General features: G+C 36.4%; 2 protein-coding genes across 3 annotated transcripts in view; one reads left to right on the top strand and one right to left on the bottom strand.

Moving 5' to 3' along the window:
- Positions 1-27,433, top strand: part of MACROD2 (mono-ADP ribosylhydrolase 2) — a 1,952,988-nt gene that overhangs the window by 292,756 nt on the left and 1,632,799 nt on the right. The window lies entirely within an intron of this gene.
- Positions 11,490-25,023, bottom strand: FLRT3 (fibronectin leucine rich transmembrane protein 3). 2 transcript variants are annotated; one of them, XM_060123126.1, is made up of 2 exons: positions 24,922-25,023; positions 11,490-15,020 (listed from the first exon to the last, which is right to left on the bottom strand). In XM_060123126.1, the coding sequence occupies exon 2, from the start codon at positions 14,975-14,977 to the stop codon at positions 13,028-13,030; it is 1,950 nt and encodes a 649-aa protein (XP_059979109.1). In that variant the 5' UTR covers positions 14,978-15,020; positions 24,922-25,023; the 3' UTR covers positions 11,490-13,027. The 2 variants fall into 2 exon arrangements, with proteins under 2 accessions (XP_059979109.1, XP_059979108.1); XM_060123125.1 differs by lacking the exon at positions 24,922-25,023 and adding an exon at positions 16,578-16,659.

A 27,433-nucleotide genomic window follows, 5' to 3' on the forward strand; every position in this document is an offset into this window, starting at 1 on the left:
TGTAGATTCCAGATCCCTCAATTGTAGAAGTTGTTCATAGTTTGTTTGAGCATGTACATGGTATATGCGTGGGATGGGCTTGTTGGGAGCTTGGAAGAATGGAAGCTTATTTTCTTTTATCATTTTCTAAAAAAAAATTCAGATCCAAGTTTTTGATAATTTTACTCATGAAAGAAAAACTATAATATGTTTCTAAAGACTAATGTTCAGAAGGGTCAAGGAAAAATGGTTATACCCTTTAGATTATTTTTGCAGTGAATTTGTTATTTGAATGTTCTTCAGTTATTAGCATTTTTAGCCCATTAGCAATGGCAGCAGTGTCCTAAGTAACTATAACAGACTCTTGAAGAACCAGACCTCTTGACCAAAAGGACCCCTTGTCCCAATATTTTCTGAACTCCTCAGACAAATGATAACATGTAATAATGTGTATTTTGCCAAGGATGCTCTTCCTTTCTGTCTGTCACTCTCACCTCCCAAATGATGTTAATTTTTAAGAAGTAGTTTGTTTTCCAACTAACCTTCATATACTGTTTTATGAATTGTACTGTAATATGTGCTCAATAAATATATGCTAATAAATATTTGGTACTGATATTCAACCAAATATTTGTTGAAAAATAGTCATTTTAATGTTCCCATCTCCATTACATAATACTTGTAAAACAATAGTTCTGTTCATCGGGTGTGACTGCTAGATATTCTTCTCAAATTCTGTGGTTGGGCATAGCTTCAACTAATTCAGGGTTTCCGAGCCTGCCTGGTGTAGGACTCGCCTGGGAAGCTGATTATACTTACAGACTCCAAGGCTCCACCCCAGACCTGCTAGTCACAGTTGCTGGGTAATTTGTATCATCAGACAAGTCTGAGAAACCTAAAACTAGGGGAGTCTGAACTAAAGGAACTTGATCAATGTATATTTGCATATTGGTATATAGGAAAGATTTATGGGGCTGGATTGAGTTAATAGCATTCATTTATTTCTAAGGCTGATCAACTAAAATATCAGAAGAGAAAATTGCTCTGATATGCTCTTTAAATTACAGCTTCCATGAGATTTCACTGAAGTAATTTTTTTTTTTTTTTTTTTTGGCGTTACGCGGGCCTCTCACTGTTGTGGCCTCTCCCGTTGCGGAGCGCAGGCTCAGCGGCCATGGCCCATGGGCCCAGCCGCTCCGCGGCATGTGGGATCCTCCCGGACCAGGGCACGAACCCGTGTCCCCTGCATCGGCAGGCGGACTCCCAACCACTGCGCCACCAGGGAAGCCCTGAAGTAATTTTTAAATCATCATAATTGATAAATTTAAAATTATCATTCCCATGTGCAAGACACTCTTCTAATCTTTTTCATGTATTTACTAATTTTAGTATAGAGAGGTGAAATAATTTGCCCAGTGCCAAATAAGGAACAAGTGGGAAAACTTGGCTTTGAACCTAAAAAGTTGGATTTCAGAATTTTCACATTTAACCCCTGGAATATATTGCCTGTAGCCACCAAATACTTACTAATGTGTCAGGCACTAGTATACTAAGCACTTAATATACTTTTAAAGTCACTTACCAATCCTATAAAGTAGGGTTAAGAAAGGGAAGTTTAGAGAGATTAAGTAATTTGCCCAGAGTTACCCTGCTCGTAAGTAGTAGAACCAGTGTGGTTTGAAGCTGGGTTGGCTCAACTCCAAAACTCTGTGCTTTTAACTACTCCCCTGTATGTAAGAATGACAGGTTTGAATATGCTGATATCTTGTCTCTCTTCAGTATTTTGTACAAATAATAGTAGTTACCGGGAGCTTTCTGGAAGGTAACTGTATAACACTTTAGTGTCTACATTAAGTAATCCCTACACTTAATATCAACATTAAAGCACTTCAGGGTCAACATAGAATTTTAGAAGAAAATCTGTGATATATTATAGAATTCCTTGTCCCAGAAAGATTTTTAAAGAATAAATTGGTTACTCTGTCATCTGCTATAGACTAGCTGAAAGTAGAGCACAGGATTAACATACTTTTAAGAGATTCTTAACCCTATGTGTTTTAATGTTAAAGGATAGTATAGTTGGTGGATACTTATGTATTTGTGAACATTGGTAAGAAGTTACATTTAATTTCCTTCATTTGAGCATTAAATATTTCACACGTGTGCATTTTGTCACAAGTAAATATTTTCCTCTACTTTGAAATGACTTATAAATTTACTTTTACTTATTTATTAAAGATTTAATTTGAGCTGCTTCTCTTTTTCCCTCTTATTTGTCCCAAAATGAAAGTGAAGTGTCAAGTGGTTTTAATGGCTCCTACTGCCATCTCTCTGTCTAGGGCTTCTAAGGAAAGGGGGAGAATTGGAGAAGAACTTGTGAAATTTGTCTGGGGAGGTGAGAAAGTTTAATGTGCTTGTGAACTAGCACCCTTCTTCTGGGTAATACTCTTGCACTGTAATAAATATTGAAATCCAGTTTTCAGTCTTAGACCTAACCCTTTAATATTAATTAACATTCAAAGAGGAATTTTGTAAAGAAGCATGTTGACTAAATTCCTGTACCTGAAAAAGATCAGCACCTGATAAACTAGGAAATAAGAATGTCTTGTTTAAACGTGTTTATAAAACCAGAGAATAGGCCTTTTTTTTAAAAAAAAAAAAAAGAGCAAGGGCATGCTAATTTGGAGCCACAACTAGAAGGGAGTAGTCTGGGTTATGCAATTTGCTGTTGCACTTCAACAGAAGACTATAGCTGCACTTCAACAGAAGACTAGCTGCCTGAGCCATGTACCTGGTTGTTTACACCGTCTCTTTCCCAGTAAAAATGATTTCCACCAGCAGGGCCTAATTCATCCAAAACACTGTCCCTGGTGCTCATACACTGATACACATTAGTAACTCTGTGACTTTGATTTAACAAGTAACCATCTATTTGTTCTTATAAACAAAAATTTTTATTGGGATTTTGGAATAACCAAGATGGCTTCTATCATTTTAACAGCTTAAGATAACAATCTTTTAAAAATTTGTTACTCCTTCCACTTTTTAGCAGGCCGAAATATACAAACAGCTCATATCAAGAAATCAAACAACCCAATCAAAAAATGGGCAGAAGATCTAAATAGACATTCTTGAACTTTTACCAGGGGTTGCAGAGTAATATAATGAGCCCAGTCCTGTGATGGGGAGAAAAAGTATGCCTTTGTTAGAATTAGCTTCTATATATATATATATATATATATATATATATATATATATATATATATATGTATATAAAAATCAGTACAGATTTAGAGGGAAAATAGAAATTGCAGACAAAGTCTGTTGATCTTGCTTCCACACTTTCCACTTTTTGTCACCCTCTGTTCAAATATCAGTTCTAATATTAGATACTAGGCAAATGTTTCTTCATCATCAAAGGTGAAAATAAAATTTACTGGTTATTGGCTAAGAGCCAGGTATAAGTTGAATGCTCAACTTGAAATATATAATTTATTCCTTACAACTAGAAAGGCACTATTTTTATCCTATTTTACAGAAGGTGAAACTGAGGCTTAGAAAGGTTGGCTAAACTCCCAAGGCCATACCCCAAGTAAGTGGTAGAAACTGGATGCAAACCCAGATTTGTCTAATTGAAAGACAGTATTCTTTATCATCATCTCAAATATCAATTTTACATAGAATTTTAAAAATAAATTTATTTATTTAATTTATATTTATTTTTGGCTCCGTTGGGTCTTCGTTGCTGCGTGCAGGCCTTCTCTAGTTGTGGCTAGCGGGGGCTACTCTTTGTTGCGGCATGTGGGCCTCTCATTGTGGTGGCTTCTCTTGTTGTGGAGCATGGGCTCTAGGCGTGTGGGCTTCAGTAGTTGTGGCTCACGGGCTCTAGAGCACAGGCTCAGTAGCTGTGGTGCACGGGCTTAGTTGCTCTGTGGCATGTGGGATCTTCCCGGACCAGGGCTCGAACCCGTGTCCCCCGCATTGGCAGGCACCACCAGGGAAGCCCTGTACATAGAGTGTTCTAGTATACTTAGTTTTACACATTGGAGTCAGCATGTTCCAATGAAGAGAGCAACATGTAGAAAAGACAGGGGATGTGGAGTAAAGATCCTTGTGGCTACATTTGGAATTAAGTTGTTTTTTAGAGTTCTAATTCTGCCAATTTATATTGTGTGATATTGAGTGAGTTGCAGAATCTGTTTGAACTTCAATTTCTTTTGTGAATTGGGAAGCAAAGGAGATAATGGCTGTGGAATACTTAATAAATGTATTTATCATGAAGTTGGTGATAATATTCTATGTTTGTAGAATGGTTTACAGTTTGCAAAGAGCTTTTACAAAGATCGTCTCAGATGATAGTGATACAACCCTTTGAAGTTTATTCATTCTTTCATTTCTTCATCGAACAACTATATTTTTGAGTTTCTGTTAGGTGCCAGGCATTGTTCTATAGGTTGGGGTAATTTAGCAGTGAAGCAGCAGGAGAAAAAAAATTCCTTGCCTTCATGGAGTTTACATTTTAATGGAGGATATGGATAATTACACATAAGTAAAATACTTAGTATATTAGATAATAATAACAACAATAAAGGTAGCATTACCTCCTATATGTTGAATGCTATGAGCCATGCATTCCTCAGTAGTTAGAAGCATATTTTGATCCATAGACATGTTTTTCCATTATGGACTTTTTTTTTTTTCTTTTTTTTTGCTGTATGTGGGCCTCTCACTGTTGTGGCCTCTCCCGTTACAGAGCACAGGCTCCGGATGCGCAGGCTCAGCGGCCATGGCTCACGGGCCCAGCCGCTCCGCGGTGTGTGGGATCTTCCCGGACCGGGGCACGAACCCGTGTCCCCTGCATGGGCAGGCGGACTCTCAACCACTGTGCCACCAGGGAAGCCCTCCATTATGGACTTTTTAAAAACTATAAATAGGTTATAGTTCAACTACAAACTTTTTTTTCAAATTTTTTGTTGTTTCAAAACAATGAAGGGATTGGTTTTTCTATTTAATTGTTAGTACACATCTCTAAAATTTATGAAAGCTTTCTAGCTAGCTCTAAGATTCTATGACATATTGGCTAAAATTATGGAATTAAATGTAGATCTCTAATACCTGTCTCTGTTTATACAAGTCTGGTAAGTATACTCTGAATGAGGCATTTTGATAGTTCAAAGATTATTATTTTTTAATAATTAAATAATTAGTTGAAAACCATTAAATGATCTTGGCTTTTCTTTACCTTTGTAGACTAGGTAGTAGTACTCATGGGTTATATGTCTCAAATCCAGCACCAAGCCTGGTGAAAAAACTTCAGTGATCTGGAACTTCCATTCTGGGTTTTAGAAGACACAAAGAGATCATGAGAAGGTGTTGTAGTGACTCAAACATAAAGATTTGTCTGCCAACTCCAAGTTTAAATTTATTGAAAGCTGCAAGAAAGACAAGTGTTATTCTCAGGATAGTTTCCAGCCATTAACTAGTGGCCACCAAACGTCATCATTCAGCATCATGGGGCAGAGGTCTGTAAGCCTTGGGAGAAAAATTCACATTTGCGCCATTGAAACGTTTTGAGATTTAATCCTAAAAATGTCTTCTAGTTGTTATACCAGTAAAGTGAAATAATTTTTTTTTATGGACTTGAAACTCCTTTTTAAAGTTATTGAAGAAATATTTATGCTCACTATTTAAAGAGAGTGTTTAAGAGCTCAAGCTTCAGGAGAAGACAGAACCCGTGTTCTACCACTTGCTAACTATCTAACTTTAAGAAAGATTCTGTTACAGCTCCAGAATATACCTGGCATCTGTCCTTTCTCTCCTCTTACTACCACCATCCTGTTCCATGTTACTCATTCTCCACACAGTGGCTAGTGACTTTATTACAATTGAGATCTGATAGTCTGATCCCCAAACATCATTCTTCTCTTCCTCCTTCTCCCCAAACCTCTAACAATCCTCCAGTGGCCTTCTCTTATACTAGAATGAAGTCCAGACTTTTACCTTGGCCTTGGCCTACCAGACCCTGTAGGAACTGATCCAGGCCTGCTTCGCTGATCTCACCTCTGTCTTGCTCACTGAGCTTGAGCCCCCTGACATTTTTTTCAATCCCTAAGTTCACTAAACTTCTCAGAACACTACCTCATTCTTCGCGTGGCTGACTCTTTATCCCTTAGGTCTTAGGCTTTTCTTACCACCCAATCTAAATAGGTTTTCATGTTATACTCACTCATGCACCGTGTTTTTCTCTTACATGGCATCTGTCATGATTTTTCACTTTATGTTCATTTGGTTTTTGTCTAATATCTGAATGTCTGCCTCCTCCAACTGTAATCTCCATGTCTTTATGGTTCAGTGCTATATACTCAGACCCAAGCACAATAAATCATTGTTAATGTTGAATGAATAAAATATCTAACTCCATAAACTTTCTAAGTATTAATATGCTCATCTGAAAAATACAAATAATCATTCCTACTGTAAAGTTACTGTATGAATTAAACAAGATTGAAATATATAGAACAGCACTGTGCTTGAACAGTCCTCAACAAATGGCAGTGTCTGCAGCAGTGGCGTGGTCACCAGACATTTGTTAAGCCCACTGTGTGTGTGAGACATTGCTAATGTTTGTAGAACATATTTTTAAAAGATAGGTTTGTTAGACTTTTGTTTCACCTTGTCTTTACTGTTTTATTATTATTAGCATTGGTCTTCACATCTAGGAAATTAAAATGTGGAATTCCAGCAGTGATTCCATGCTTTTTAATGGAACATTGATATAAACTAGCCTCAGCTTTGTAATGCCACAATTATCAGAGCCATGATGTACATTCAAAAGGGTAATTACTTTGGGTAGTAATTTCCTAGACTGCCCTCCCCACCCCCCCAACCAGCTGGCATTGAAAAAGGAGCACTGCTTTTGTGTGTGTACGCAGTCTGTAAAACCCCATTATCCCCAACTTCCACACCCCTGTGGCTGCATACTTCCTTTTGAAGCCTCTTAAAAAAGAAAAAAAAAAAAAAAACTTTCAAGATAGCCCTAAAATTTATTTTGAATCTCATTTCACCCATATAGTATAAAAATGAGATGGTGGGTAGGAAGTGGGAGGGGTCTAGAATGTGATTTGCTTACCCCTGGAATTCTATGATGCTTGTGGGAAAGCCTGGTAAACATTTGCACGGGTGGGTAGAAATACTTCTTCAGAAACACTTTGAGATAAAGTTAGATTTAAATCTGTTTTGATGTTCAAAGAATAGAGGAATGTTAATTTGGTTATTCTAGTTCTTTTTCTTTCATCTGTTCAGAATATCTATACTATTTAGAACAGAGGTTTCCACTGACCTCTCATGACCAACATCCTTTTAAACTGTGATTATCCGCTAGAATCCTAGGTGCAGTGCCCTCTTCTGCTCTCCTTTACTTCTTTGTGTCTCTTTCCATCTGAGGCTTTGACCTCCTCTCTGGCCCATATCCTAACTGCTTCCACTGAGCCCATTTCAGTCCTTTACTTTTGGGTTCCAGCTTCCCATGCTACTCACATTTCTCTTAGCATTCTTTCCACCACCTTGAATTAATTGACGTCTGTTCCCTGACGATGACACCTTCCCTGTTACCTGTTGCATCTCTTACTGTCACTATTTGATGCAACTAGGGAAGGGGAGGGGTGTGTAATAGAGGTAGGGAGTTTCAAAAAAATTTTCCCTTCCCCTGAAAGAGCTCTTCTTGACTTTGGTTTTTCACCACTATTCAAAGTCCTTTCTTTTGAAATTCTTATTTTATATCGACATCGTCTAATTCCATAATCTTCTCCCTCTTCTTCGTCTCTGGGACATTTCCCCACCTTCCTTAGGGCTTGTCTTATAAGCCTTACCTGCATACCAATCCTTTCCCTCTCTCGGAGTGATTGTGTCCTCCTCACTAGTGACTCTTCCAAAACTGCAGCTTCTCAGCCTTTAACTTCAGTCGTCTTAGAGTCACAGCCATGACTTGGACCACACCTCTTGTGCATCTCAATTTTCTTCACTTCTGTTAAATATGCTCCCTGTCCTCATTGTAGATTCCTAACTCTATCTCATTCCTGAGGTCAGTAAATATCCTTCCTGGCACTCACTTCTTTTTTATTCCTCTTGATCCTCGACATGACCGACCAAGCGAGATCGCTTCACCTCCAAACTTCTTAAAGAGTAGACTTAATCATTGTTTCTGTTTTCTTTATCTCTCATTATCCTGCCAACATCACACAGGCTTTTTGCCTCCTTACTCTGCTGACACTGCTTCAAAATCTCTGATGGTCTCCTCTTTTTTCTTATTCAGTTTCCTCTTCCAAGTCTGTATTCCTGACTACCTTTTTGACATCCTCCTTTTAAAAATGTTTCTAGTTCCTTGATTTCATTATATTTTCTTCTCAAAATGCTCTTTCCCCTTTGTGACTCCGTTTTTTTTGTTTGTTTGTTTTTGTATTCCTCTTCCATCTTCTGTCCCTACAAAGCGTAGGTGTTCCTTTGTCTCTTTTCTCTCTTTCTCTGCTCGCGTTCTGTTGGTGATCTCATCCATCCTCTCAACTTTAATAATAAGCTGTTAGATATGGATTCCCTTCCTTGATGCCAAAGATCTTACACCCTCATTTCCAACTTCCTGGTAGACATTTCCAGAGGGATAACATAAAAGTACTTTAAACCTACGGTGATTATAATTTATCATCTAAATTGGGTCACTATGGAAGGCAAAGACGGAACTACTAATAATCAGCCAGTGTAAACCTGTACTGTGCATATGGTCACCTATTCAAACTCAGTATGTACAAAATACTCTGACATTTGCTTTTCCAGTATTTTCCATCATTATTAATTGCCTCACCAACATTTTACTTACTCAGGCTGAGAATTATCTTTAATTTTTATTCTTTCTTCAGTTTCCAATTCCTAGAAATTCTACCTTTCATGTATCTTTTGAATTACACCTTTTTTAAAAACCCTATTTCACTGTTCAGGCTCTTATTTCCTCTTGCCTGGAATACTGCATAGACGTCTAACTTGTCTTCTTACTCCCAGTTTCTCCTTCTTTTTCCTTCATGCAATATTCTTTATTTCTACAAAATGTCCCTAAAGTATTGATTATTTATGCACCTGCTTAACAACCATTGCCAAAGAATATCATGAAGACTTCTCAGCTTGGAATTTAACACACTTAACACAATGTAACAAAGCCTGACATAAAAAAAAAATGTGTCCAGCTTTATTTCCTTCATGGACCCTGTATTTCAGCTGGACTATTGGCCTTTCCACAAACACCTCCTAAATCAGTGGTACTCAACCTCAGCAGAAACACCTTTGGAATTAAAAGTATATAAATACTCAAACTTAACCTGGGAGATTTAAATTTAGTAGGTCTGGTTTGCGGCCTGGTTAAATTAATATAGAGCCTCCCCAAGTGATTCTGACCAAAGCCAGCATCGAGAAGCACTGCATCTGTTTTCCAGCCTCCATGACTTTGTTCACCATTTTCCCTCCATGGCCAGTATCTGTTTTTCTTGCTTTCTCCTTAAATACCATCCTATCTTTCAATACCAGCCCTAGTTGTGTTTTACCTCCTTCATGAGGTCTTCCTTGATCCATCCAGATAGATGTAATTATTTTGTCTGTACTGCAGTCACAGTATAACTTTCACTAGATTATGTGTTTAATGCCTTACAACCTCTAGACAGCACACTTCTTGAAGGCAAAGCTCCTACTATTTTATAATACAGAAACCACTCAGTAAAGGTCATTGGCTGTTGAGATTTTTTTTGTAAAGAACTTTGAAGTTCTTAAGAAAGTGATTGATAATCATGAGTTATTTTTTTTTGCTAATTTAATCAATAGTCCAAAAGCATAAAGTACAGTAGTTTCAATTCCAACACTATGCTAAATTAAGATTTGCTAATCATGCTAAGTAGGAGAAAGGAATTAGAATTGTAAGTGCCACTGCTGTTTTCAGGGGCAGATAAGCTAATCTTAAAGTGAATTCAGTGGTGGATTGGTTCCTTTTTAACACCCACACTTCAGGTGCTTTAAAGCACGTGGGTCTCTGGACTCCTCATGAAAACTGTCATGTTGGCATGTACCTATAAAATGTGCTTTACTCAGAAAATGGGGTTAGTAAAGCAGAGTTTTTTACTAGTTCCTTTGGCACAGGGGAATACTTTTAATAAATAGGCCTCACTGAAAGAACACAGTGTTGTTTTTAATAGGGAACGAGAGTGTAAGTGCAGTGATTTAATGCAGTTACAAGTGCCTGCATCCAAAAACAATTTTTGATTTTTGTCAAACGTTCAGCAGGGGAGTGATTTTTCCCTCATTTTTTTTGTAGCTTCCCCATTGTATTCTTGTTAAATGTATAAGCTGCATATTCAGGATTGAATTTTTTTTTCCTACATTTTTCTTTGTTAGTACCTGATCAGTAAAAATTGTGAACATTTAGCTTGGGATAGATGTATATGTATCTGTAATTAATTTAGTGTCCCTTAAGGTGGAGATTTGTGTTTTGTCATTTATTGAAAGTATATATATATTTCAGCAAAGTATTTGGATTTCATAGCAAGCCTAGGTAAAAGAATAAACTTTTACCCTCTCAGTGCTTTCTCTATTTGCTAGTGTAAAACATATTTCTGATTTATCCCAGGTGAAATAATTAAAATGCATGTATCAGAACACATAAAATTTTCTGTGCTCATGAAAGGTGTACTAACTGGAAAATCGTCTTGGCTTTTGACTTTTTATAAACTCACAGGTGTACAGGGACTTTATGGAACCATCCAGCCCTTTCCCTGACTTCTGGCAGAGCTTGTAGCTAAACTACTCAAAACCCGTGGAAGCAAAATCAAACTTCCTTCAGAAAATGTTCCCTGTATCCAATGTTAATCACATTTTCTTTGCTAAGTTATCCCTAGAAAACAACTATCCTTAACAGGAAATCAAAAGAGAAAGTATTGAGAAACATTTGAAGATGGCAAATGAATAAATGAGGTTTCATAGGCAGTTGGAGATATTTGTTAGCAGAGTAGTAGAAGCAGCGATATGTAACAAACCATGGCTCACTCTGCTTGACCATAATAGTAGTAACTTGTATTTTGTTGAACATTGTACAGTTTCCAAGCACACTGTCTCATTTAATCCTCACAACAACCCTGTGAGGTGGGTGGTATTAATAGCCCCATTGTATAGATAAGGAAACTAAGCTAGGGAGAGTAAATGGTTTGTTTTCACATACCTAGTAAGTGGTAAATCTGGGATATCAGATCCTCTGATGCCAACTCATACTACCAAAAAGCTATTTTAAAAAATATTAATTTTTCAAAAACCACCTTAAAGTATCAACCAGGACAACAGCAGCGGTGTACAAAGACTGGAAGGTCACAAAACCACTTCAGAAGTTTTCTGTAAGAGTATTCCAAAAGACTGTTAGGATATTCGTTTATGCATGAAACACTGAACCGTTAAGTAAAATGATACACAAGCTCAAGATATTGCTATTTTTTTTATTTGTAGCCAACATTTATTTTTATGCCTAGAAAAATACAGGGGGGTACTTAGGACTAATGTGCTGGGCAGTTTGCTACTTTAGTAATAGTAACATAATCCCGAAAAAGCAAGCACAATTATTTTGTCCTTTCTTTTGTTTTATTCAGCAATAAGACCACAATTTTTCATATTTAAGGAAGTATGAAAAATTTGTCGAGTTTTAAAAGCTGAATACATGTAGCGTTGGATCAAGGCACATACAAGACTGGCCAAAGGGCGTACAATGCACTTTGGTTTTTTGTTGGGAAAAAAAAAAATCATGGCAACAGAAAAGTGATGAGGTTTTTAAACAAGTAATAGCTCACAATTCAGTAGGAAGCTGGAAAGAAATGTTACATTACAAGTTAATTATGTAATATCTGGAAAACTGTGACAGTAATGGGCAGTATTCTTGATCATTGTGAACGTAAATTGAACGTTTATGTACAGTGTTAAAATGTTTCACATAAACCAGATCTAAGTTTAATTTCTAGTATTCATTTTTCTTTTAAATTCTCATTTAAAGTACTACTTTCTCTTCATTGCTGAGGGGAATTGCTTATGGTTATGCTACCTTTTTAATGTGTGTAAGGTTTTTTTTGACATCCTTTATGATAAAAACATCATAAACATGAACAATTGTGTCTTTAGAGTTGACTTTTCAAAAATCAGGATGGTATAGGCAAAACCAGAATGCAATTCTGAGATTTGTGTTCATTACGCTATGCGAGTCTATGTTTTCATGTTTTCCTAAGTACAGATTTCCCCCTAACCTGGAAGCACGCTTACAGTATTGTTTTTGTGAAGTCCTTTATTCTCAAAACTTTGTTAACAATGGCATTAACAACAGCAGACTTCACACTCCTTTTATGCCAGCTGATGGATTCAGCTCAGAAGATATGTTTACTTTCTTAAGGATATCTAATTTGCTTAGGGTAAAAATGGAGTTATGCAGCAAGTCTGATATTGCCCATTACTTCACATATTTTGATTATTGAATACCACTGGAATATAAATTTAATAATTGGAACATTATTTCATAACTACCTTTTGAAATTTAATTTTTCTCATTCAGCCAGTTTTTTTTTTTACATTAATACCAAAGTGAAAAATGGCCTGTGCTTATACTACAAGGATCTCATGTGAACGCAGTTCTGATTGTTCAACACAGCAAGAAAATTCACTTTCACAGTCAACAAGTCATCTTACTCAGTAGAACACAAAGTAAATGATTTATAACTTCAATATTTGCAAGGAAAATACAGTACAAATTACTAAAAAGTACTAAAATATAGAATTGTGTTCAGGCTTCTCCACTACATCAATCGCAGCAGTAACCTGAAATTTGAAACTTTTAATAAAAAGTTCATAAATATAAATTATATGGCAAATGTACAGTACATTGCTTTTCTCAGTCTCTTTTTCCAGTGTTTTACAGTAGAACAGGGTTTCTACCATCACCTCCCTTAGGTTTAAAAAAACCGAAACATGGTATGCTGCGAGTCCTCCAGCATCATGAGTGTGAGTGATCTGAGTCTGGAATACCACTGTCTCTGTAGCTTCGGTTACTACTACTTTCACTGTGATTGTTTTTGTACAGATTCATTCCGTTAGGAGGAAATATGGTGTGTATTACAAATTCCTCCTTTGACATGGGTTCATTGCTTATCGGTAACATCTGAAAAGAAGTCTCCCTGATTTCCAGGATGGAGTTGTCCTTCTTGGTGCCCGCTTCCGCATAGTCATCCTTTCTTCTCTTCCCTTTGCTGTATGCACAGTTCCTTGAGAAGAGTGATCCATTCCTATGAACATACCAGCACACTAAAGCGAGAAGGGCGATGGTCACCAGGGCCACAGCCCCACCAATGATGGCAGCCAATGGTAAATTGGGGTTTTTGTAAGGTTCTTTCTCTTGCTCTCGATTAAGGGTGGTTGTAGGGTTGTACATTCGAAGGGGTGCGGTTTCAGTCTCAATACAAACAGGAGTTTCATCAAATAGGTAGAGGTTACTGGTTTCCATGGGAACCATGCAGACTCGATAGGGTGAATCAGGCTCCAGGGCTGTGACCAAGTATTCACTGCGTTCTCCTGTTACAATTGTTTCCGTTATAGATCCAAACGCTGGGCTGTGACCCAGTTTGAGCCAGCTGAGTCTTAAAGCAGTCATAGGTAGGACAAGTTTCCAAGAGATATGAATTGTGTCGGAGGTGACAGCTTTCACAGTAATGATAATTGTTTTTCTTGCTGGATTCCCCGTGGTTCGCTGATCCTTAGTGAGTTTGGGGTTCTTCATGTCTGGTTGTTTGGTCACTGGAGCTGGCCACTGTCCTTGAGCAGGATGCACTGTGTTGGGTGTTGCAGTGGTTGTCTGAATGGTGCTTACAACTGCGCTGTCCTTACAATCAAACAGTTCTACATTGAGGTCCTTGATAGCCATTCCCCGAACCTTTTCGGGGGCTTGGCACATGAGTCCACGCACATTGACCTTCACAGGTAGTGATTGTAACCAGTCACGCACCCATTTCATCTTGCACCCACAATACCACGGATTGTTGCGAAGAATCAATTGGGTTATGTTGTCCAAATCATCAAAGATACCCTGAGGTAAATTACTTAGGTTGTTATTGGACATATCAAGTCGATACAGCTGCCTTAGATAAGAAAAAGCATTTGGGGGCACCCGATTGATATGGTTATCTTGAAGATAAAGCTTCCTCAGGTTTGTGCCTGGGAGGTTTACTGGTGCAGCAGTCAGGGAATTCCGTACCAGTGACAGTTCCGTTAAGTTAACTAGGTTGAAGAAAACTTTATCACCTAAACCGTGGTTGTTCAGCAGGTTTCCATCCAAAACAAGGCGTTTTAGGCTAGTGAGACCTTGAAGAGATGGTGATGAGATGGTGGATATGCGATTATCATCCAAGCGGAGTTCTTCTATAGTCCTGGGCAAACCCCAGGGGATTGTGCTAAGATGATTACGGGACAGGAAAAGCAGCCGGAGATAGTTACTGTCTCGGAATGCCCCCTCTTCAATGCTAACAGCTGAGACGGAGTTATCATCTAAATGTAATTCTTCCAGATAGGGGATTTTTGAAAGTGAATCATAAGTGATAGTCCTTATATTATTTTCTTGCAGATGTAACTCTTTTACGTACTTTGGTAGGTTGGTAGGAAATTCATCTAAACTGTTGTGATATAGGTATATTCTTTCTACTTTCAGCAAGTTTTTCAAATCTGAAGGAATCCCAGCATTATTTATTTGGTTGTTCTGAAGGTAGAGAGTTGTAGCATCCTCTGGTATTCCTGTTGGAATGGATGTCAGAAAGCGATCATTACAGTAAATGAAACCGGCATCACAGCGGCACACAGATGGACAGGATTTAGCCATAACTGATAGTGGTGCCACCTGGAGGAACAGCCCAATTTTAGCCCCGATGAGGAAGATGCTCCAGGCTGGGCTGATCATGGTCAGCAGTGTTGAGGTCTTTACACAAGGTAGTTTCAGAGCCCTAAAATGGAGTGAGTTAAAAAAAAAAGACAGAAAACCATCAGGCCAGCATATTTAAAATGGTATTTGAAATAGATATGGAAACTGCCACATCTGTAATCACTTTTATTAGTTAATTTTTTTTTTTTTGGCATGCTTAGGTTTTATTGCTAGCTAACAACGAACACAATCACATAATCTTTTTACCTTAAATGTTTCTGGTATTAAGTATTATGTCCCAAATCTATCTGACTTTGAAATGTTAAATATAATTAGTTTTATTGAATATTCTAAAGCATTTTCATAATACTTTATATCAGTTTTGTAGCCAGTCATTGACCAAGCTAGTCAGATTTCTAATTTTTTCTTAATATTCATAATGAATTGACATATATGAATATGATTTGTTATATTTAAAGATAATAATGTTACTGTTCTTAACGAAAATTTTATATCTGCTTTCTATTAAGTAGACTGCACAACTGTAGAATTTGTAGTCAAAAAAATCTATTCTCTTACTATTCAAGAATAGTTACAAATCGCTTGAGATCCTGAATCCCAGTAAAGCCAAGTGTTTGCTTTGATTATTAATGTTATTTTTCTTTGATTATTAATATTAAACATGTGAGATAGGTATTTCTAGTAAGAAAATCAGAAGGAATCTTTTTCATTTACTTTAGGGAAGGAAAGATATACAGCTAATACATCTAGCTAATCTAAGTGGAAAATTCCATTTCATGTTAAGCTAGCTCTTTCTTTCTCCTATTTTATTGTATGTTTTGTACTACATGGTTTAATGGCTTTATGAACATTTTTCATTACATTCTATCTCATAACATGTTTTCACAATGCATTTATCTTTCTTCAAGTTCTAATCTAAAATATTATTCAACATTCTCCATGGCTGGAGAATTATAGATTTGTACTGATCTATTGTGTAATATAATTTCTTCAGCACCTTTAGGTATTAATTAGCCTTTATAATTTCAGGCATGAAAATAAAAAACTTTAATATTTTTCCTACCTTATTGAACGATGTGGGTAAATTTTGCGTGAGTGAAAATCCAATGCGCATATATTATTTTCCTGGTGAGGGGCTGGGACTTATAAACTCTTGTTTAGTCCTTGGAAATATTCTTCACTGTTTATTCAAGTAATCCTATGCCGCACACACCTCCAGATCAGGCTTGCTGTTGTCAATGAACATTCCAGCTGCGGTTCAGCATGGTGGGCAAGCTTATTAAAGTGGGGACCAGAAACAATTCAGTTTCCTGTTACTATGTAGAACACATGGTTTTCTATGTATTTTTTTTTCCTTTCTTATAGAGTTTCTGTGTGAAGGTTCCTTTTGTGTAGCTTAATTCCCTTAGTGGAAACTGCTCTCTTTGAAATTCTTATTGGCTCTTCTGTGCAATGTGGTCAGAGATAGTAACTTCAGATCCTCATGAAGAAAGCCATTCATGATGCTAAGACCTGTATAGTAATAGGTTTTTCAGGCAGTTACCCCCCACCTTTATTCCTATCCAGTATTATCCAAGTATAAACTTTGTACAGTAGCTACATCCTGAGGTGTGATTACCTGCTGTGAAATAGCTATTTCCAGCTTTTGCTTCTTGCTGCTTTCTCAGAATAGCTGGTGCAGTCACAGGTTATGAAAGAACAGGTATTCTTTCAAGAGGTAAAAAAAAACTTAATTCAAATATTCTTCATGGGGGAAAAAAAAAGGAAGCATACTAGATTTCCTTTATGTTTCTGTTCCTTGAAATACACTGGGTCTGAGCATCTCCTGTGAAAGTAAAATGTTTTAATGAACTATTAACAATGAACATTAACACACTAGAGAAATTTCCTAGAAATTTAACTTCACTTCTTTCTTTAAGCAACACATCTTTCGTCATAGTAGTTGTTGCAAAGGGATAAGATGACCTCTTTGTCTTCTACTTCCCATTTATATAAATAAAGTGGAAGCCAAAGTTGAGATTGTCACCAAATAGATATTTTCTATTGTTAACTGATTGTTCAACAAATCAGAAGCAAAGCTTCATTCAAGAGGCAGTAAGCCCCTTCCATGGATTTTGAATTCAGGTCAGGCCAGTCTTTAAAAATTCACTTTTAAATCTTAGATAGAAAATGATAAAATGTTTAAAAAGAAAACAAGTACACATCAAAGAGGTGAACAAAGACATAACAAGGATTTTTGACAGAAATGCCATGGTAACATTTTAGACATTTCTGAACATAGTTTTACAAAGTCATACGATCTACAATTTAAAGAGTTGAAAAGGGTTTGCTTTAGAAGCAAATCTTTTGATTTGCCCAGTGCCCTGTTTAATTCTTCCTGCAGGCCTCAATTTTCCCAATTGCAGAATGTGGACACTATGACCTTCCTCCTTAGAGGTGTTTTTAAGGGCTAGTTGATGATCTTGAAACTCAAGTTACTCAGGTATTGTTGGCCAAAAGGCAGCACAGAAGTTCAAGTCATAGTATTTTTTTCAGGAGAATACAATTTTTAGCAAACTGAACTTGAGAAACTGTATTTGGGACAGAAAGGAAGCTATTTCAATGTCTCCTTGTAATGACCGTTAGGAAAGCATATCAAAAGCTGACAAGGCATTTCTCTCTAGGTTCAGACAGGAACATGCCAATCTCCAATGACTGTCTTTTTCACTTCTGAAAGGGCTTAAGGCTTTACCAAAGAGACTCAAGATTTTAATGATGACTGCTTTGTTCATTATCTAATATGCATGACAATTTTGGGGGGTGGACAGGGGAGGTGGGTAGGATCAGTATCTGTTATGCAAAGTCACCCACTCAGGGGCTTTCTATACAAGTAGGGTTCATTAAGGTATCATGGAAATATTTGACCCTGAAAGTAGAAGCAATTTGCTTCTCCCCCAGTAATTACCTAGCATCCAACAAGGATAGCATCTGTTCCAGAATTCAAACACTACTGAAAGTGAATGTTAAATAAGGCCAAAATTTGTGTTTCTGGTTCTCTTTGAAAGTTTGATTTCTTTTAGTTTGTCACCAGATATCAACACTAATAGACTGCATTAACAGAAGAAAACTGAAAAAAAATTACAGATACATTTAATTTATTATTTAGGCAACTTGAAATCAAAATAGCAGTTAGCAGATGGATAAAGTAGTCTCTAGTGAATATTGCAAAGTGCCCACAAAGGAAAGTTTAAGTGATTTATTGTTTAATGTGAGGTTTTACAGTGATGCCTTTAGGGTTTTGCTCATTATTGTTGAAATTTCAGTGGAGTATTTTCTTGAAAACTGTTACTTTCTTGGTATGTGAAAATGGAAAAGCAAGCTGTGGAGTTATAATTACAATTTTACTTTAAAAAGTATCTTCTGTAAATGTTTTCTAAGCTTGAAAATTATTCAACATATAAAGTAATTGGGTAAATTTAAGGAAAAATTTAAAGCAATTTAAAAAACAGTTACTTTTGTTGAACTGCATTAAAAACTAATCAAAACCATTATAAAAATCACAGGTGAGAACCTGCTTAAAATGTTGCCAATAGCTGGCCATTTCTCATACACCAGGACATACTCTAAAGTTGAAAAGATTAATCTGACGAATGGGAATTTAAAAATCGTTGGTCAGCCTAGAGTATGTGCAAGGTGATGATCATAATGATAACCAGAGCTAAAGCTTGTAGCTGAGCTGTAAGTATTTCACCAATTCAAGCTCCAAGAATATGTATTGATTTTCACATTTTTAGCCCAGAGAAAGAAAAAATATTCTAAATTGGTGTGAAAAGAAGGAAGATTAATTTGTTTATTTTTCTGTGTTACATTTGTGAAACTGCTTCCTCTGCTCTATTTGATATGCAAACTCACATTGCCATTAATACAATAGTGGTAATAATGTGGGATTAACAGAAAGCCTGAAATCTCATTAAATTCTTGGAAAATGCCATTCTTTTCTCCCCAGACTGCGTTAAAACAAAAGGCAAAAATATAAAGCATGTTTCTCTGGAGAGAAGGATACTCTGAAAAATGAAGCTTCCTTCACAAGTTCTTACTCCCTTTACTTAAGCTCAAACAGTTCAATGCATGCTTGATTGTGTTTTATATCTTATATTTTATATCTTCTCCTGACTTTTTATATTTAAAACCTAAAGTGCTAAAGAGTTTTGTTTTATTTTGCATATTAGAGGCTGTAATGGTCTCTCCATCTAAAATAGGTGATCCTGCCCCCATGCTTACACTTCCCTCTTTCCGAGCTGGCTCTACATATTCACGCACATAAAGACATTGTAGTTGAATGTGACTGATGAAAAGAAAAATGATCCCCACTGGCATGGACACTGTGGCCTGGTTTCCACAACATTGACTTCAGAGCCTTTATGTCTGCATAGGCTTGAAAGAGGCCATTACTTCTGAACAAAAAGGAATCGATCTTTTAGAAAAATATTGTTAATGGGGTAACTTGGGGGGAAACATAAATGGAGCCCTGGTTATTTAAAGGAATGTTTAAAATTTTTTTTAAATTGTATCATTGCTTCAGTATATAGCATGTAGAACTGTAGCAAAAAGAAGAAAAACATAATCGCCTCACTGGTAAATCAGATTTTTAATATGGATTTTCCTATTCAGTTTATCTTTATAAATAAAAATTGTGGATTTTTAAAAATGCATTTATAATGTAATCACATCTGCAAGAAGCCTCCAATTGATTTCCATGATAAACTTAAAAGAATGTAAATAGATAAAGATGCTATCATTTTGAGATAGTTTAGGAAAACTAACATAATTGAAGAAGTTGTATCTGAATAGAAAACTGGTATTTAAATAAAGTCAAGAACTTGAGGTAATCTACATGTTTATATGAGTCCTTCTTTGCTACTACAATATTTTGGAGGTGGGAATGTTTGAGATGACAAGGTATTTCTCATGTTTTGAACACCTAGATTAAGATTATATGTTGATAGTGCTAACTTCCTAAATCCTTTATTTGCTCCCTTTGATTTAAATGGACTTTGATTTGAAATCATTGCTCATTTAAAAAAAATCTTAAATCGAGTATAGAGTTTTGAGATTTTCGTTTCTTTTTAATGCTTTGCCTCACATCAGGGTCTCTTAACTCTCTGGGAAACTTTTAAAAATATTAAATCTAAAAGTAGAAAGGCATGTAGAACTCTTAATCGAAGTTAATTGCATTATTATTTTGAGTAAAACCTTGAGATTGAAGAAAACGTATGCTTACTCAAATTTATCCAAGTCTGTGAATATTTCTAGGTAAACTGGAATTTATACAATCATAATTTGGAGTATTAGGAAAGTAATTTATTCATGAAGGTTTAAATTGCTGCTAGAAAGCTCAACAAAATGATCAACCTATGAATGCTAAGTCTTTGTAATGACAAATGATATTTCAAATAAACTACGTGGATGGTTAAACTGAAAAACTGGAGTACATCAGGTTAGTTGATAGTGACAGCAAAATGCTTTCTAAGCAGCCTGTCTGGTAGTTAAATTTTCCACGATCATCAGATTTCAGGAAAGTTCCAATTCTTTTGTTTAATGCCAGGCAAGCAGAAGGACCTCTAACTCTCCTCTTGAGAGTCATGAAGTCTGAAGGGTTTGCTGAGAGGCAGAGAAGCAAGTGTGCCTTTCCTTACGTAGTTTTATCCAGACTATTTTCTGGCCTGTAAGGTTTGTTTCATTTATGCAAATAGGGGATGAAAGTTCCAAAGCAAAGTATTTTTACTTTCTCCTTTTATGTTACTGGTTCTTTTCCCCAATAGGTTTGTGATAAATGAATCTAATTCTGCTTCATTTGTTTTGGCTTATAAAGTTAAACTGAGCATCCTTAAAACAAAAAGGGAAACTGGGATGTTGTCTTTCATCATAGTGAAGGCTGCTTCCTTTATGATATTAAGCCAGACTAAATGAGTTAGAAAACCATGGCTTATAAGAATGAATAAGATATTAATTTAGAGGTTGGTAAAGGTGAGCAGTAGAGAGCTTGGGGCAGGGGACAAGCTTTAAGTTTGCATTGACTTTTAAGCAATTGCAATTAAAACTATGCTTGTCTTTGTTAAACCACATTTTCCCACTGCAAACCTGAAATGCCTTTTTCAGTGTTGTGAGTACAATTTGGTTGATATGCTTTAAATTTCTAATATTCAAGTTTCCATACTCTAGTAGAACAAATATTTGGGTCTACTGTGTGCCAAGCACTGGGCTGGATGATAACATCCATAATCATAAAAAACACCTTGTTTTTTTCATGTCAGAGTTGAGTACTGTTGATTTAAACCAAATGAAGAGGAAGAAAATCATCAACACATAAACTGATCAATCCACAGTCCAGTGGCACACTTTAAAAATGGTGTTTAACCAAATGTGGTCTCTGGGTTTTCTTTTCAAAGTTGCCACGGTAACTTGTGCACGTGAAAAGTGAAAGAATAAAGAACAAAAGCTGTCATTGTCTCATCAAGAGAGAGCAATTTCTCCTTTCTCTCATTTAAGCAGACTAATACCTGGAGAGAGCTTTTTATACATTCCTGACACTTGATTTGGGGGCTAGGAAAAGAGATTATGCATATGTTAAACAAATGAAACTTTAGCTGCTGCTTAGATTACATTTCGTTCTTTTTTACTTAAAATCTGTTTTCTCTGGTGTTCTTGTCAACAGACAAGTCAAAGTCCTGAAACCTGCTCTCCTATGCAATATAAACATGGCTTTCAGACTGTTTTTTAGTGTGATGGTTTACCAAATTTCGCGATGTTGATCTGCATTCTGAAACTGGAAAATGCTTTCTGAAATGTATATTCCTATTTCGGTTCTTAAGCGGCAGAAGGCTTTTTCCAGAAGACATTTATTTACAAACCATCTTCTTGATGGAAATTTGTTTGTTGACTTGTGATAAGTTTTTGAAATGGTGGAATGTTAGAAAGAGTCGAGAAAAGGCCCTTTTAATGCTCTGAAGAGAAAAAGGCACTTTGGAGAATTAATACTGCTTAGAGATTTACTGTAGAGTTTTTGCCCGCTGGGGGGTGGTACACTCTACCACAACACTGCTTTCAGAAGCCCTAAGTCAGATGTTGGCTGCTGCCAGCCAGTTTTCCTCTGGTTTAATTACAACAAAGCCTCCCGTTGAGAAGAACAGTAAAGGCCTCTGGGGCAAAAGGTGGGGGTAGGAGGCAAGGGGGACTGAGGAGAAAAGGAGGGAAGAAGTTACAGGCTTTGAAAAATTTACTGAATCTTATTTCCCTCGTTGACTTCATTTATAGTGGTCTTCATTTGACTGTCAACAATTATTTATAATGCTATTAAAATAAACTGGTTGAATAAAAGAATATTTAAGGGGGTTTAATCAAAAATTTTAAGTTAGTCTTGGATCTTGGCATTAAACACATTCTTTGTTATGTAGCCCACCCACCTTAAAAATAGGGGGAAAAGTTAAGATCCACTGAAATGGCAGTTTTAAACCAATTTTTTTTTTCTAATGACCAGATTTAATTTAATGTTGGTATGAACATTTGGCATATCTAGAATAAAAGCATAAAGAAGCATTCATATGACATTAATACAAGGCAAGTTCTCTGCTACTGATTTTTGTAGGGTTTAAAATTGTTCAGAATAATTCAGAAAGAAGAGGAAGCCCTAGTGTGTGTGGCCAAGAAAAGCAGAGACAAATCTCTCTGCAGTGCACTTGCATGTTTAAAGATGAAAATTGTATTTTTCATCTGGAGACACTGAGTGTTCATTAGGGTCTTGTGTCCCTAGGCAGGAGGTGCTGAATGTAATTGGAGTTTCTATTTGATTGGGCAATATAGTCTAGAGAAGAAACTGGGGTAAAGATAATTAATAGCTTGCTAACAAAGTCTGACAGCCACAAGATTTCAACCAAATTTATTTCACACCGCTTCATTTAGCTCTGAAAAAGTTTCGATGGAATTGGAGGCTCCTTAATTAACACTTGAAAGCAAAAGAAACATACCTTCTATTTTACTGCCACATTCAGTTATGACAAATTTTCTTACTGTTTTTCTTCTTTTTGTAAAAACTTTACTTGCTGTCCAGTTATATATTCCACAAACGTTAATGTTTAGGAAGTGTTTAATTGGGCATTTTGAACCTAACCATAATTGAGTTAAAATGGGGGGGGGAATGAAAAGCCCAATTAATAACTGATAGTATTATACACAATATTAATGAATTCATTATGTTTATTCATTCAATAATATCTTTTCTCATCCTTGGACTAGATATATTTTTGGCAGTGCTCTATTTAAAAAAGAAATTAGACGTGCTTTTCCTACTTAAAATACATGCAATCATGTTTTTGTAACGCTGTTTTTTATTTCAGGCTAATATACGTATGTATTTGTGTATGTGTGTGTATATGTTGTGTATACACACACATATATCTGCAAACTAAGTGGCATATCTCTGATTTAATCTTCTTATAGATTAAAACCTGGCATATTATCATTAATATTGGTAGTAGCGGTAATATTAATATTTTGTAGTACTTTTAAAAGGTTCATTTCTTTCTTTACTCATTTCAAGAGAGATGGGTATCTGTCATATGTCACTTTGGGGCAGACATAAGTGGTCCTATCTGAAAACAGACAAATTCATTCTTTATGTTTATGCTGGTCAGGATATTCCTATGTTGTCGGGGATAAATGAAAGGCATTGCTACAGCTGAAGCACTTTTCTAGTGGCTTTATTCATGTTGTTTCCTGCTATAACGAAGGAACATATGTGTGCATTTTAGAGCAGATAGATTTATTAAGAAAATTTAAAATAGTTAATTGTTAAAACCATTGGAGAATTTGGTCCCATGATTGGCACATATCAAGGCTTTTAAAAAATCTTTTAAATTCTCAATAAATAAATAACAATCAAACCCCCAGATATTGAGAAAATATAGGCCTGTTGTACTTTTTACCTCTATGCAACCATTTTCTTTCAGATCTAATTCACTGAAAAAAAATTTTCTTGAGAAGATACATTTAGCTACTTTTGGAAAGCTTTGTTGTATAAAAATATTTCTTTCAATATAAGATTTTCCCATTATAAGTTGCAAGTGAATGGATACTCTGCATATCCCACTTGATGAGGGCTCTACTCATTTTTTACCCCCTGCCACACTGAAATCCCTGCATACATCAGGCTTAACTTCCAGGCTGAGCTTTGTTAGTTTTTCTGAGTAGATTTTGCCAATTACTATGCTAGTCACATACTCCATTTGCCCAAGCAATGGATTTTTGGCGTTCTTCTGGAGAGGGGATATGGTTTGTAAGAGAGTCTCCCCCTCCTCGGAGTTGAGTTCACTAGTTGAGATTTGCAAGCCTGAAATGCTTGAAGCAGCTCTGGCAGGATAGCAGTGCAAGCTTTAAAATCTAGGTGTAGCTGTTAATCCTTCCAGAGGCACATAAGTCTCCAGGAGTAGCTGGGCTAGCTGTGAGCAAGATGTATGCTTTTCATGTACTGCGTACTTATGGGCTGAGGGATTATTGATTTTCTTTCACAGTTGTAAAAGCAGCAATTGGTGATCATACCACACATACAGTACACACCAAGTTAGCAAGACCTTTCGCTTTCCTCTCTGTGAAAAAATCTGCCTCGTGCTCTTTAACATCTAACATTTAACTTTCCAACTTAATGTTTTCTATAAGGCTCTTTTCAAATAGCAATGACACGAGACAGAAAATAGCCATTTATCATTAGTTTTTTTTTAATGAAAGAAAGGTTTCAAGAAACTTCTTGCATTTGGCTGTAACAGTCCAATTTTTCCTTGCTGGCTTGCACGCACATACATTGCTCGTCCTGGTGACAGAGCAAACGTTCGTATTTGGATGCCTCATGATACCAAGTCATTTCTTTCTAGAGAGTAAAACCAAGCAAACTTTCTGGGACAATCATAAGGAAAAACATGGGAAACACTTACCGGGAAGGCGAGAAAAAGCAATCCCATATGTTCTGCCGCTCTAGCTGTAATTCCACTGCCTGGGAATTGGAGTAATAACCCTCCCCCTCTGCCCAGCTCGGCGTCCAGTCCACACAAAGCCAACGGCAGCTGCAGGCTGAGCTGGTCCTGTTCAGATCACGCCTCCACTGAGGAGCGAGCAAGGGACAGCATTCCAGTTTACTGCACAGCCCACCTCCAAGTCTGAAGTTAAAGCTTCACCTCGCAGTGGTTGAAGAAGGGGGTGATGTCATAGATGGGCAGGACTTCACCAAGCTCTCGTTCAGTGAGGTAACTGGGTGATCAGACAGATGAGCTTTGCCATCGCTAGAGGGAGTGAGAGCAGCCAGAATGAGGCGCTCAGCCTGCCGAGGCCAGGATGCCATTCAGTTGGTAGGCAGCCCTTTGGAATCGCAACCTTTTCTGAAGTTTACTACAACAGGGGAGTGGTAGGAAGCTTATAAAAAATACAAGACGGTTAGAAGGCTATTTATAAGATTACAATAGAAAGACACTGGTTCTTTTTATTTTTAAGCCATCTGTATTAAAAAGAAGTTAAGCAAAATCATATTATTTTCATTTTTGACTAGTTACAATAATGTTATAATTGTGAAGGCTAGTAACCCCAGCAGTGAATATTTATTTGAGAAATGAACAGAAAGCAGCTTCAAATAAATAACTGATTTATTTAAGGGAAGGGAACAGGAATGCCAAAAGGTTAAAAAAAAAAAAGGTAACCAGTTCTTTTTCCTGGAGGTAATAAGTTATTGTTTTATATGTATTTGTTTTAAGAAGTGAAAGTATTTTTCATATACTCCCACTATTAGTCCATCTTCTTTAGAACCTAGTAGATAGTAGGTTTTTTGTATTTAAGGCATCCTCCCTAAAACAAAAAGGTTTTGAAAAATTAAATAGAGTATTTTCCTTTCTGATACGTTTTTGCTCTGAACATGAGTTGAGATACAAACATCTTAAGAAGAAAGAAACTGTTCAGGGGTAGTTTTGCTTGTATTTAAGTTATTGTATTTTAATTTATGTATATGAATAAACACTGGACAGTGGAAGACATAGACATTTATAGTGTCTGTGTCTAATCAGCAGAATTATAGACTTTATTTTCAATTATGATTTTCATAGACTGGTTTCTGCTATTCGGTCAACAAATGCTTTAGGCTCATAAGTTTTCCACTAAGTGCGTTTCACTTTTTAATATTATTGGGAAGAATTTTGCTTTTATATTTACCTGGAGGGCAATTTCCTTAAACTAATGTTATTTGTTTTATTCTTAGAGGTTCACAGCATTCTCCTTCCTACTTTTAAAAAGTTTCTGAGTGTTTCTGAAGGAGGCCAGCTAATTGTCTTTCCCAGGAGTATTTGATTATGGTCTCTTCATTAGCTTCATTTAGTTTATCTATTTACATGTTTCTCTGATAGCAGTTTGACCTTCTGAGTTCCTCTCCAAGAATGAATGATATCACAGTAGAAGGTGAACTCTTGATAAGAGGTATACTGACCCCTATTGTTCTATGATTACACTTTTATTGGCCTCTGAGGGTGGACCCATTAAATACAGGAGTTTTAGAATTCTAACGTCTGTTGAAAAGCCAACTTCTTAGAAATGTTAGGTAGCAAAAGTTGAACTGAGATGCAGCTGCTGGAGTTTTGGAGGAAAGGGAGGTGGGACGAACAGATAATCTCTCAGTTAAAGGGTGGATTTTCTTCCTGTTACTGCAAAATAAACACATGGATTAAATTGTTTTATGAAAGCATTCTTTCTAGAAGCTATTTTCAGTTGGGAGTTGATTATATTTAAAAAGAACTTTTTGCCTGGCCAAATTCCTATGGGCTTATATCAATATTTAATCAGTTTTGTCTACATTCAGGCAGACCTAAACAGAAAAGAAAGATAAATGGACAATTTTGGTTATCAGTATCTAAAAGAAGGTATATTGGCCTGGGAGTTAGGAGTTCTGAGGTTTCCATTCCCTAGCCTGCCATGACTTCATATTATCTGCTCTGGGGTTTGGTTTCACCACATGGCAAATAAAGGCAGCAGGAACTTACCGAATGCCAATTATGTATTGTTGCTTTCTTTCTTTCTTTTTTTTTTTTAAGTTGTGGATTAAAATATAGAAGAAGGCAAGAGATTATGAAAAATGTGATCTGTACTAGAGGTGCTAACTTTGGAGGCAAACTCTTGAGATAGCTCTTATCAGCCCACCCTGTCCAAAAATATATACTCTTTTGCTGCTTCCGTTTGTTTTTGTTTTTGTTCTTGTTTTTACTTCTTCCTCTTATCAACTGTCTGAAATTCTGCCAGTTGGAGGCGAACTTATAATAATATGTACATTTTTTTGCAATAAAATGGACCGCCTCTGAAAAGATTGAGTTACCCTGAGTTAATTCAGGTTGCTTTCCTCCTTTGTTACCTAAGGGAGATTACCTACAATAAGGGGATGGCTGTCCTGGTAGGAGGGGAAGGAAGGCAGACAGT

This window comes from Lagenorhynchus albirostris, chromosome 15 (assembly GCF_949774975.1).
Source record: "Lagenorhynchus albirostris chromosome 15, mLagAlb1.1, whole genome shotgun sequence".
In the NCBI taxonomy this organism is placed as follows: domain Eukaryota; kingdom Metazoa; phylum Chordata; class Mammalia; order Artiodactyla; family Delphinidae; genus Lagenorhynchus; species Lagenorhynchus albirostris.